Genomic DNA, 13,294 nt, shown 5'->3' on the forward strand with positions numbered 1-13,294 from the left:
CTTAAATTCGTCTGTCACACCTACAGCACACCTCATCGCTGTTCTGCTGCCTCGTACATGTCCTGTATTATTCTAACATACTTCTCTGCCACTCCAGACTTCCGCATGCAGTACCACAGTTCCTCTCTGGGTACTCTGTCATAGGCTTTCTCTGGATCTACAAAGACACAATGTAGCTCCTTCTGACCTTCTCTGTACTTTTCCATCAACATCCTCAAGGCAAATAATGCATCTGTGGTACTCTTTCTAGGCATGAAACCATACTGTTGCTTGCAAATACTCACTTCTGTCCTGAGTCTAGCCTCCACTACTCTTTCCCATAACTTCATTGTGTGGCTCATCAACTTTATTCCTCTATAGTTCCCACAGCTCTGCACATCACCTTTGTTCTTAAAAATGGGCACCAGTACACTTTTCCTCCATTCTTCAGGCATCTTCTCACGCGCTAGAATTCTATTGAACAAACGGGTCAAAAACTCCACAGCCACCTCTCCTAGATGCTTCCGTACCTCCACAGGAATGTCATCAGGCCCAACTGCCTTTCCATTTTTCATCCTCTTTAATGCCTTTCTAACTTCCCCCTTACTAATCATTGCCACTTCCTGGTCCACCACACTTGCCTCTTCTACTCTCCCTTCTCTCTCCTGGTCCACCACACTTGCCTCTTCTACTCTCCCTTCTCTCTCTTTTTCCTCATTCAACAACTCCTCGGATTTTTCTTTCCATCTATCTAGCACACTACTGGCACCAGTCAACATATTTCCATCTCTATCCTTAATCACCCTAACCTGCTGTACATCCTTCCCATTGTTTGGCCTTTGCCACCCCTAGCTTTGCCCTATGTCGCATCTCAATGTATTTATTTGGCTTCTCCTCGGTCCTCTCAGTGTCCCACTTCTTGTTAGCTAACCTTTTCCTTGTATGATTTCCTGTACTTGGAGGTTCCATCACCAAGTCTCCTTCTCTCCTTTCCTGCCAGAAGATATATCAAGTACTCTCCTGCCTGCCTCTCTGATCACCTTGGCTGCAGTGGTCCAGTCTTCTGGAAGCTCCTCCCGTCCACAGAGAGCCTGTCTCACCTCTTCCCGAAAAGCTGCACAACACTCGTCCTGTCTCAGCTTCCACCACATGGTTCTCTTCTCTGCCTTTGTCTTCCTAATTTTCCTCCCCACCACCAGAGTCATCTTACACACCACCATCCTATGCTGTCTAGCCACACTCTCCCCTACCACTACCTTACAATCGGTAACCTCCTTCATATTATATCGTCTGCACAAGATGTAATCCACCTGTGTGCTTCTACGTCCGCTCTTGTAGGTCACCCTATGTTCCTGCCTCTTCTGGAAAAGATGTTGAAGGTGCTCGAATTGGCCATTTTTTTTCACAGCCATACTACATACAGAGACGGACAACCGCACTCAATTGCACTCACATTCACATCAATGAATGGGAACGGAACCGACACTGCCTGCACCGAAGTCAGACGAATATACCGCTAGACCATCAGTGACTTTCCCTACTCCTCAGAATCAAAGATCCTGTTGCCTGTTTTCCTGTGTGAAACAAGGCCTGCTAACGGACAAATGGTTCATTATACATCCTACAGAGGTCTAATCTTGTGATCTTTTTGAAAGCATCTTTTTATACATGAATTTAGAAAGAGCCTACCATCGTGTATATGCGAGGAAGTATGAATCCTTCGTTTGACCGTACCCAACATGCACTGTTTAAGGGAGGCAAATTTAGAGCAGCAAGTGATAATCCCACCTGTGCTTGGACTGAGCTATCATTCAAAGCTTTCCGAAGGCCTTGACTGAGTCCCCGGCGCAGATTCTGCCTCTGGATGCTGTCCAGCCTGTTCCTCCTCACATAGATGGACACAACTATCACACAGGAATGTAGAGATGAATAAATAACTCAGAGGTCAACAAAAATATAAAAATCAACAAGCGTCATATTTACCTGTTCTCACCCACATTCTTTCCGTGATGTTGCATTGCTGAGGTGGCGCTTCAGTGGTGGTGGTAAAAGGGGAGATGACGACAGGAGTGCCTACTCTCGGAGGGCTTGTCCTCGGAATGGGTGGTGTGAATATTCTCCTGGTAGATGGAGCCCTGATGGTTGTAGTGGTTGTTGTTTTCCAGGAGACAGTCGCAGGCAGCAACGAGGTTATGGGGGTGGACTGCGTGGTGGTGACTCTTTGCAAAGGCGTCAAACTGCGGGGCATTCTTGTAGTGGTGCTTGTAGCCACGCTCGTGGTGCTGAGCTTCAGCGAGGCTGTTGTGGTGTCCTGACGAGCAGTCAGAGGTGTTACCTGAGATGTCCTCTCAGTGGGCCCAGGGGGAGAAGTCACTCCGGCGGATTTAGAAGGGGCTAGTCTGGCCTCTTGGGGAGAAAGGGGCACAGACACTCTGGATGTCCCAGCGGTTAACTTGTCCGTTTCCGCCACTGTAAGTAGACAAACATTATTATGAGGGAGCACCCATGTGGGATGTGCTATGGATGAGGTCAGATGGGGTGATGTTGCTTCTAGGAAGACTTCTTTAGAAGCGACACTCAGGATTCTCTTCTCTTGAGACGAACTTAGGTAGAGAAAGTATCCACAGTTGATAAAAATAATCACTGCCCACTACTATTACATGAGTCAAATTTTACATATACACGTGCATAATTGTCCAGCATCCAAATTTGGAAATTTGCGTGATGGTCCATCTGTTGCTAAATTTTAATTTGGCAAATAAAGGCTAGAAGCTGTATTTTCTGATCCAAAGGCATTTCTTTAAAAATAGTTCATCTTTGGTGGTGCTCCACTTTCAATGTACTGCCATTACTTTTGTGCCAAAGCTGAAAATAGCTCTTAATACCTCAGTGTTTCAGTATGCTGCCCATCATTGGTGTCACTGCTGTTTGGGTTTTTGGATTTATCTGAGAAACAAGCACACCAGTGCAGTGGGGATTTTATTACTTTTCTATAACTCCTCGTTTGGAGTGCCCATCAAAGTGGTCCGTTGATTGCTTGACAGCAAATTGTTCTCCTTCCTTTGTGTTACAATGTGATGACTTGCGTAGCTTAGCTTCGAAGACAGTCCATCATTTTGGGGAAAAACACTCCAGTACATTTGACATCCTCCTGGGTTCTCCTCTCTTTACATTTATGAGTTTATTACTCGGCCAGCGGATTTAATTTGACAATGAATTCAAGCCTTGGTGAACTCGTGCTTCAGAGGTGTGACTCAAAGTAAGATATCGGGTAAACTTTAGCTAAAATAGATTTGAGCAGTGAGTCTAATATTTAACCCTGGCTGTCATTAAATAAAATTATAGCAGGGACTTAAGGCCAACTGTGACCACCTGTCACCAGTAAATCAAGTCTCTTCGGACACCAGCGACATCAGCTTTCTGCACAGATAGATGTTTATAATGGTCAAGAAAACTAGTGAATTGAGTGTCAGCAGGTTTGCATCTACAACCCTTGTATTGATGGTCAGGCATCCTAACTGAGCCCTTGTGAGTTCTTTTAATTTAACACTGTCCATGGTGTGAATGATTTGTCTCTACTTACTACTTGGACATTATCCAATGATGAATCAATTAGGCGTACTTTCAATTTATTGCCCTTTTTACCACTGGTGTTGTTGATGGTTTTGAGACAGTGCAGTTGTGATTTGTGTTACCTGAATAGAAGTCGGTGGATTAACAACTATAAACATCAGATGATTGGCATACCCTTTTCAAGCAAGAACCAACAACGGTGTGAATGTTACGGTTTCTGGCAGCATGGGGGTTAGCACATCTGCCTCACATCTGCCTCACAGTTCTGAGATTCAGGGTTCGAATCTTAGCCTTCCTGTGTGGAGTTTGCATGTCCTCCCCACACTCGCATGAGTTTTTTCTTACTACTGCAGCTTCCTCCTACATACAGTATATTCCTAAAACATGCACGTTAGGTTCATTGAAAACTAAATGTTCCATAGGTGTGAATGTGAGTGTGAATGGGTGTTTGTCAATATGCTCCCTGCAATTGGCTGGCAACTGCTCCAGAATGTACCCATTTTTTCTCTCCCAAAGTAAGCTGGGATAGGCTCCAGCTCACACGCAGCAATAATGAGAACGAGCGGTATAGAAAATGGATGGATGTTACGGTTTAATTCAGTGGAACAGAGCTAGGAACTATTTTATGACCGTGCAAGGAAAAATCTTTGGTGCTCCTCTAAGAAATAGATGGAGACAACAAAGACTGTACAGAGGAAGTTGCTGTAGACAGCGATGATGATAAAATGTGTACTAACATTTAAGAAGAACACACTTCATTATCATGGAAAAAGCAAAAAGTGGTATAGTAGGTAGACTTTGTTCCAGGAACTACCTGGGGATGATGAAGAGTCTCGGTTATAACTGTGTGAAGGCCATTGGGTGATGTTGACATCAGTGGACAGTGTTGGGGAAGTTCGACTATGACCAAGGCTCTCTGGATGTTTGACTGATTCCGCCATGACAGTTAAGACAGACGAAAAGGCAGGTAGGCCCAATAGACCTCGCCCCTCAGATTCTGAGCCAGCCTCTGAGTTGGGGACCGCAAAAGGCACCCGCTGGTCACCCGATGGATGAGCAGGAGCAGCTGGGACTGCGGGGTCGCTTGATAAAGATGACGAGCCAGAGGCATCATTGGTGTTCCTTTCTGTCAATGGAAGAAAAAGGAAAATCAATATTCCAGGTTAAATTGATGCAGACCTTTCTCTTAAAGGAGTTTATCTGTTGCCAGGTTGGTTTAACAAGTAGGTCATTCACATTTTACGAATAAACTAGGACCTGCTTGAGTTTGGCCAAACGCTGCAAGAATTTTTTAAATTCACATTACAGAAAAAATCAGGAAGCTCAAGGAGATGAGTGGCCAGTGTGAAGTCATAACTATTCTATTGCTGGTCTCATTCTTCGCTTTTATTCACATCCAATCTTCAATGAATCCATCAATGAGTTTCATCCATTTCCTGTAACTATCTTCCATCCCCTCAGCACGGTGAAGTGCATCCAGATAGTGCTCCTTCACAGCACATTATAAGATTTGAAGGCGAACTTTGAATATTAAGTGAAATAGCACAGTCAAATACGGTCATTTGCTTCCATGTGTATTTAAAATGAGTTGCACAATAGTTTCCCAAAGATGGGCACTCATGTAAAACTACACAAGGTTGCTATGTACAGATTTTTACATTAGAACTGTAATAAGACAATATTGATAAAAGTGCCATGTCAACCTTTAAATGTCACCATTATCCCAGAGAAGTGCTGCAGTGCCTTTCTTCATTTGCTAATTTGTGAACATCCACAGCCCCTTCATGCCAGATTATTTCCCGTCCTTGACTAACTGAATGACATGGTCAAATGTGATTATCGCTGTATGACAATCTTAATCTGTTATTCCAAGAAGGTGGGAAAAAATTGGATTATTGTGAATACCAAAATATCAAAAGATACCAAAGGATGTGTGAGCTGCTTCAGTGCTACCATAAAGTCACTAAGCCAAACCATCTGATCACAACAATGAGGAAAGGGACGTTCCAGCACTTCTCCTGCTCTGTTAACACGGATTGGGATGCCAATCCTCACTAAGGTTTTGGCTTCCTCTGGTTAGCCACCTGCTCGGACGGAGTAGAGCATATGGGATGATTTTTTTTTTAACAACGGACCAGAGAAGGCAAGGTGCGCAGATAAATGAAGTTTTGGCAAGCAATAGGGAAAAAAGAAAGTAGAGCTGACAAGATCAGACATTTAAGTGCAGTAAAAACAGGTCCAAGAACAGCAAAGGGTTTGGAGGTGAGGTCATTTGCCAAGGAAATTAATTTGCAGGTAATTTATTTTTAGGCAAGAAAATCAATGCTCATGGTTCTCCACTTTATTTAAAGTATGATAAATGTGTCACCGTTGGTTGAAGGAAATATTTTGGCACTGTATATAATCTGTGCGTGATATACCTCAATATTTGAGCGCCGAGATCATGCTTTTTAGACGAATTGTACAGCATATCGTGCAAGAGTTCAGCCATTCTCCAGAAACATTAATTAAGCTCAATTAAACATGCTACAACGCTCTTTTTGTACTTTTTCACTCTGGAATGGATTAGTTCAATCACCATCACCACCACCAAATGTTAACAACCAGGATGTCATAAATGATGTTTCATATTTATTTTCAACAGTCCTTCAGAACCATGAAATTAATATTTCCTGTTATACAGTGGTGCCAGGAGATACAAGTTTAATTTGTTCCATGACCACACTCGTAACTTGGATCTGAAATCATCTTTCCCCATTAAAAGTAATGGAAATCCCATTAATCTGTTCCAGCCTCTCCCCAAAAACACAAATGTTTATAATATGTTTAAATAAGAAAAATAGGACTCTACGATATTGTACTTTATTAAAAAAATAATAATAATAATAAAAGTACCATACAGTAATGACATGATTCAATATGTTAAGAATTCCTTCAATTCAATTGACATTGTGCTAACTTTTCTGCTGTGTGCGCCTTGGCAACCTGGGGGCAGTACAATACAGACATTCGAATATCCATAAAGACAGTTACTGCTCCTGAGTAAGTTGCAGTAATATTAGTCGTTCTTCACTGAGGATATGCCTGTGAGTATCGTTGTATTATCTGTCTACATACATGTATGTCGCTCCAGTTAGCCCGTCCATGGCGGTTTGCATTGTTTGTTAGCTAAGCTAACAAAGCTTGCGGCCAATTCAAAGGCAAAGTGTTTTAAATACACGTGTTATTCTTTTTGTTTTGTTTATTTTGATGGTAAACTCCAGCTTGAAGACTCTTTTGTTAAATAACTTCCCACCATCTCATCTGTCAAACTGCTGTTTACTCTGAAGTGAGTTGCGTTGAGTTCACTCCCAACGTACAGCGCTCGTATATTAAATTTTTGCTTACGTGTCAAAGCAGAAAATCAGCCAAACGACGACTCGTATCTAAAAAAAAAACCTAAGTCAGGTTACTGGTATCTCAAGACCAAAATGTATTAGTAATTTGGCTAAAATTTGAATTGTGACCATTGATCCACCCAACAGTATTTTCCATTCTAAAAACAACAACAGTTCCTGAAATGACCAGCGCTATAGTATGCAGTCTTAAAATCTAACCCTCCCAAACAATTACATTACCAGACCACAACGTTTGGTACGTCTGCACACAGATACAAGAGCTCTACCATAAATTCTGCTTTTACAAAATGATTGACACTGTCACAAAGGTTTTGATTGAACAAATAGTGGGTTAGTTTTGGTTGTGTTGGCAGTGGGTTAGAACTGTATTTCATCATCTTGAGAGTTGTTTCTAATATGTTGGTTACTTTATCTAGTGATCCGTTAGGACAATTGTGGTGCAGGTCTACAGAATAAACAATATTCTAACAATATGTTTGGAAATACTGTCTTTTTACAGCCCTTCAGTCATTAGTTTTTCAATTTAAAACTTTCTCTCAGAAGTTCACACAAATGCTTTATATTCATCCCCTCAGCAGATAGCACTATGTTTGAGTAACCAGCAGTCCAACATGTCACTGCGTGCTCCATTATGCACTACTTCTCCTTTTGCTCTCAGCTGTTTTTGTGCTCTTGAGTGCGGAAAATGGTAAACAAGAGAGTACATTTCCAAAAGAGAGGCGCAGAGAACCCTGAGAGCAGAGAAACACATTTCAGAACTAGGATCGTCTGATTCTGATGAGGTGCCAGAGGCATGCCTCAGGTTTGGACTCTTTTCATGGAAGAAACACACACTGGATGCTAACAAAACTAAGCTCTTCTTGTTGTCCTATTTCAAGTGTGACTATAAGTCGGTGGGACATTTGGAAGGTCCTGACATCACGTGTGCACAGTGATGGTCACTGCTGAGGTGACACAATGCAGCGCTTTCGATTTTCTTCAGAGGCATGCATCAGCTGTCTGGAACTCAGCCCGGGAAACACTTAACTACGGCAGCCATGCAGAGAGGTGGACATGTGGTTCGATAAAAGAAATGTTTATCTTCTCTTTCAAGACTTTTTCATCTTTCTCGATGACAGCTGCCATTCGGTTAGGGTGCCTCCAAAAGAAATGCAGAATTCATTTGAGATACAGAAAGCGCTTTAGATGGAGAATTACTTTTGAAAGAAGAATCAGGCTCTGTGCTCACAGTCTTTGTTGGTCTGGTAGAGTTTTCCACTGTGGCAAAGGTAGTCAAGTCTACATCTTGACTCACTGCTTGTTCTTGTCAAATGTCACAAACATATTTGTCCAGGTAGGACATCAGTCACAGAATATCAAAGTCTTTTGTTCCCAAGAGGCTAGTCACTATCCACTGAAAGTCAACAAACAGACCTGGCAGGAAGGGAAAAAGAGGCAACAATGAATCAATCTGCTCAGGTATCCATGTGTCAGATATCGTCCATTCTTCCATTTTCTATAAAAAAAATAAATAAATAACCTGTCAAGTGAATTCATAGATTTGTTTCTAAATACTATACATTACACATATTTGAGGATATTTGCCGAAAACATGTAATTATGTATGTATGAATTGTGGAGATATTGTGGTAAACTGCTTTTTAAAATGGCGTCCTGAGTGGGTGCCGCCTCTCCCGCTACATAGAAACTTGAGCACCTTCATTCGGATCAGTGTTTAGCTGACGCAATTGCCGTTTACTTCGTTATTATTAATAAGCCCATTTCTATCACCACACTGTACACTGTGTGAACAGCACATTCAATTTCCCAAGCGAGGAGGTAACACTGTGGACGAGCCTGTGAGCTCGACAAGCTAGCTGGTGGCTAGCGCCTCTCGTCACGGCGTGGAAAGCCCCGCGATAACCCGGTAGTGTATATTCCGGCCACCGGACGTTTTAAGCAGATACGTTTTCATGGCTGAAAAATATTTGAGATGTGTAGGCATTAGAAATATGCATTCATTTTTCAGCGGGGTGTGGTTTCACTCATTCGGTGGACACGCCCACAGCGTTCGAGAGCGGAGAAAATATTTTGAACACATACTCACACTCAAATTAACACCTATGGTCTTAAAATAACTAGTTTTCGGAAAGTCGGGGGGCATGACATTCGGAGAAGATGTAAACTCCACTCTGACAGAACTGTGAGCCAGATGTGCTAACCACTAGTCCGCCATTCCGCCCTTTTCAGCTATCATTCAAAATCAAAAGAGTTCTTACATTGGCCCATACACCCAACATACTCTTCGCTGGCTTTGTTGTAACACCCTGTGTATTGGTCTCCCTCTCCCACCATATAAAAGCCTGTCTAGGTACAGACTTTGAAGCTCTTTTTTCTGATTTGCCCAAACATGTCCAGTTCAAACAGACTTGTATATGTGTTGTTTTACACACTTTGGGTTGCAGCAGTCAGGAGTCATTCTGTGACACACTGCCCGTCACTGTCAATGTGCTCCAGGCTACAAGGCTATATCGTTGTGTTACACCACCAACACTTACGGAGGGCTGAGTCACGTTCTGAAACCTGAACCTGGATCTGAGAGACAGCCTGCCTTACAATATCTGTTGTAGGTCATCCAAAAGGTGTTTGATGGGGTTGAGGTCAGGTTTCTCAAGTTCTTCCACACCAAGCATGCCTATATGGAACTTGCTTTGTGCACTCAGAAAAGGGTCTTACTCAAACAGTGTGAATCATATAATTTTTTTTTTTTTATAATTTTGTGGTTTCTACTCCAGGCAGAATAAAAGCCATTACTCGGGTTAGTTTTGAAATGTAGCAAGGGACACATTTTCGCTGAATTCTTACATGAAAGATTATATACCTGCTGGCTCAAACACTTTTTAAGAGAGAGAGAAAAAGAGAAATAGATGCCAGAAGCTATTGATTTCTTGGCCTCAATGTGCACATTCAGAAAGATGCAATTTCTCTAAATGGCGCACAACGTGTAAAAAGCAAGCTATTCCAGGAAGGTTTTTTGAGCGGCCCTTTGTCGGCCAAGGAACCATATTTGGTCATTTAACGAAATGGAGGCCATATGCCTCAATATAAGATCGCAGAACAATGTGATTTCTCTTAGCCAATCAGATAATAATAATAATTGAAAATATAACGCATATTAATGAAATAAATGACACTGTATGTTATTATTTTAAATGTAATATATTCATTAAAAATCTAGAAACTAATGCTGTGGAAGTTATACACCCTTACAAATACAAATATTGCCTGGACGGATACATTATAAAACTATTACTGATTTTAGATTTGAGCCTGCTAGTCAAACTTTAACGCATGCTTCAGTCTCCTCAAAGGCAAACTTGTATTGTAGTTTGTGTTTGCGTGTACAGTATGCGACACAGCATCTCACATTGTTTTGTATTTTTCTTGATCATGAAAATATATTGAGCATTTATCTTCTTAAATTGAATCCAGTAATTTTCCATTTCAGGACTTAGGACAGTGACAACCTGTCGGATGCACTGAAAAGGTTGCTCATCAGCATTCTGGATGTGGAACACTAGCATGACAGTCCTTGGAATTCAAATGGACTGGTTAAGGTCACAAGAATTGGGTGCATATTACTCAGGATCCTCTCATCATTAGAAATGAATGATATGAAAGAAGGAAGAACCATTAAAAGCAGTCCTCTGTCCGTATTAGAAGTGAGTTTTATTAGATCTTACTTGCTTAGGCCACCACGGTGGATTTGAAATAAAACCAACTGCCTGTGATTGTGATGTGGAGAGTTTTAGCTCTAATTTAAGAAGTTTCGCAAAAATATATTTAGTGAAGGCATGTGAACGTGAGATGGAAACTTGGAATGTGGTGATGTCCATGGATGAAAAGTTATGGTTATACCTATAAGTATATCAGTTATAACCCTGCTGTTGTCCAAATACTTCTGAATATGTCCAACACAACTATCCAGCAGAGTGAGTTGAATTTGGGGATTGAGAGATTATAATGACTATAATTTAAAAAAAAAAAAAAAAAAAAATGATAATGATTGTCTTCACATTGCTGCTCATTTTAGCTAATTATTTGGGCTGACAGTGGAAAAGTAATTCATCACATTAGCAAAAATCCAATAGAATTACATCATCGTGCCTCTTCAAATAACATCTTGTCACAGCGCGGCTCTGTGTGGTGCATCTGCGTGCAGAGACGAGGACGGCACTGCATTAAAACTCATGGTCGGCCGCTACGTGCATGATGCCAGAGGAGACAGGACGAGGAGATAACTGCATGCTGTGACTCTGATGGATGTTGGGACTGCAGCCGCCAGTTGACATGGTGGATGTGAAATGGCAGGTGGGGGTCAAGGGAGGGCGCCAGCTAATGAGATTACGTACAAGGTGAGCACGACTGTCGCCTTCTGAGTTATGCATTTGCTCTAATTAACTTGGCAGACCTAATACTTTGATGGGGACATTTTCATTAATTGGAAATTTCACTTTTAGAGGGACAACATCATCTCACAGGAATATACAATTCTCAAGGTAACAGGCGTTATACAGTGGAGCATCTGCAGTAATTATGGCGCTGATACAACAATACACTGAAGTCAATTGAGAAAAGCCGATAAGTAAACAACGTTAACATTCCCACTAGCAGAAATACAGGCTATATATAGTATATAGGCTATAATAGCTCCATACACATACCCAAAATCCCTGCAGTAACATGCTGCAAAATTACAACAATCCACATTTCAGAAACACTCTAAATGCTAAATACAGCATAATTTGCTACAGAAAAGGAAATATACTACAACAATTATAAAATAGCTGAAAGCCACTTGTAAGTAATAATAAAATGGCACTGGCTCAGACTATTCATTCGTCATTTGAAAAGAGATGTCAAGACTGTCTTTTAGAAAAGATGATCGCTATTTGTTTACGGGATTTACAAACGCAAAGCTGTCACAACAAAAGTGAGGTGGCTTAAAGGAAGTGGAGTAGAAACCACACCGACACACATTACGTTAGCTTATTAGTGTTTTAAGCACTGATTCCACATGCATAATTTAAGTGCTTTACATAAAACGTGGCCGACCTGTTGGTTTTAGCTGGCGGTGTCTTCACAAAAACACAATGTAAGCAATGGACATTTGGACTGGCCACAATGTCGCACTTGTTTGTGTAGGAAGACAAGGCTTCAGTCTCCTCACAGGGGTGACGTGTGCAGGTGATTGCAAAGTCCGGTCATCTGCTGTGACAGAATGAGCGCAAAGGCAAGCAGACGACTTGAGAATATCCGGTATGACTGCGTGAGAGCGATCACGTCCCTTCCTCTCACTCTTTAATTGGGCCCAAGGAGACACTTCAGAGGAAGTCAGTCTCCAGTCAACTGACAGACTGTTTATCAGTACAGTGATGCCTTGACGTACAAGTTCAATTTGTTCCGAGACCATGCCTGTAACTCAAAACACTCCTATCTCAAATCATCTTTCCCCATGGAAATGAATGGAAATGCCATTCGCCCGTTACAGACCCCCAAAAGACACCAGCCAGAAAAAATGTGGAGCTGTTTTTAATAATAAAACATAGCAGCCTACAGTATTGTACTTCATTATTAAAAAAATACAGTAATAACAATTAAATAGGATGTACAGAACAGTTTGTTCATCATGATTTCATGCTGTAATTCACTGCCATACAGCCACCGGGGGGAGTATAATACATACCAAAATACCACACATACAGTAGAGTTGATGGTGAAACACGGAAGAAGACCTTTGCAACTAAGTTACAGTAAAATGTGTCTTTTTTTTTGCAGCGAATAAAGAATATCTGCCTGTGAGTATTGTTGTATGCTCTCTCTGCATGTGTTGTTAACGTTTGCGTTCAAATATAAGTTAAAGGTTTATAACTACCGCAATATCAATACCTGTTTCGTTAACCAGTCTACAGCGCTTCCCGTTATTGGCGTTAGCATTAAACTTTTGCGATTTGCATTTATTTCTCTTTGTTTTACATGTTTTGCAGAAAACCTCAGCTGGGAGTACTTGGCCTCTATTTTGAATATATTATCTAGTGTACTGCTTGTTGTGAAGTTCGCTGTCACCGTGTAGCGCTCGCAACTCAAGCCAAATAAATTCGGCCAGACGGCTCCAATCTCGGAAAAATTCAATATTCAGATCACTCATGAGTTGAGGTATCACTGTAGAGTGATTCTGTCCATGCAGTATATTATAAGTCATACTAGTGATTCAAATAAATCCGTTTCCAAAAGGGAGCAACAGAGTTTGGTCAAGGCTGAGAGAAGGTTGAAGGGAAGCGGACAATGGGGGATAATAAGGTGAC

General features: G+C 41.5%; 1 protein-coding gene across 1 annotated transcript in view; it reads right to left on the minus strand.

The window, feature by feature from the left end:
• Positions 1–13,294, minus strand: part of kiaa1549lb (KIAA1549-like b) — a 64,200-nt gene that overhangs the window by 35,590 nt on the left and 15,316 nt on the right. The window contains 3 exon segments of the mRNA XM_061701327.1: positions 1,768–1,883; positions 1,963–2,448; positions 4,367–4,678. Of these exon segments, the coding sequence (XP_061557311.1) occupies positions 1,768–1,883; positions 1,963–2,448; positions 4,367–4,678 (914 nt within the window).

This window comes from Phycodurus eques, chromosome 2, assembly GCF_024500275.1.
Source record: "Phycodurus eques isolate BA_2022a chromosome 2, UOR_Pequ_1.1, whole genome shotgun sequence".
NCBI lineage: Eukaryota > Metazoa > Chordata > Actinopteri > Syngnathiformes > Syngnathidae > Phycodurus > Phycodurus eques.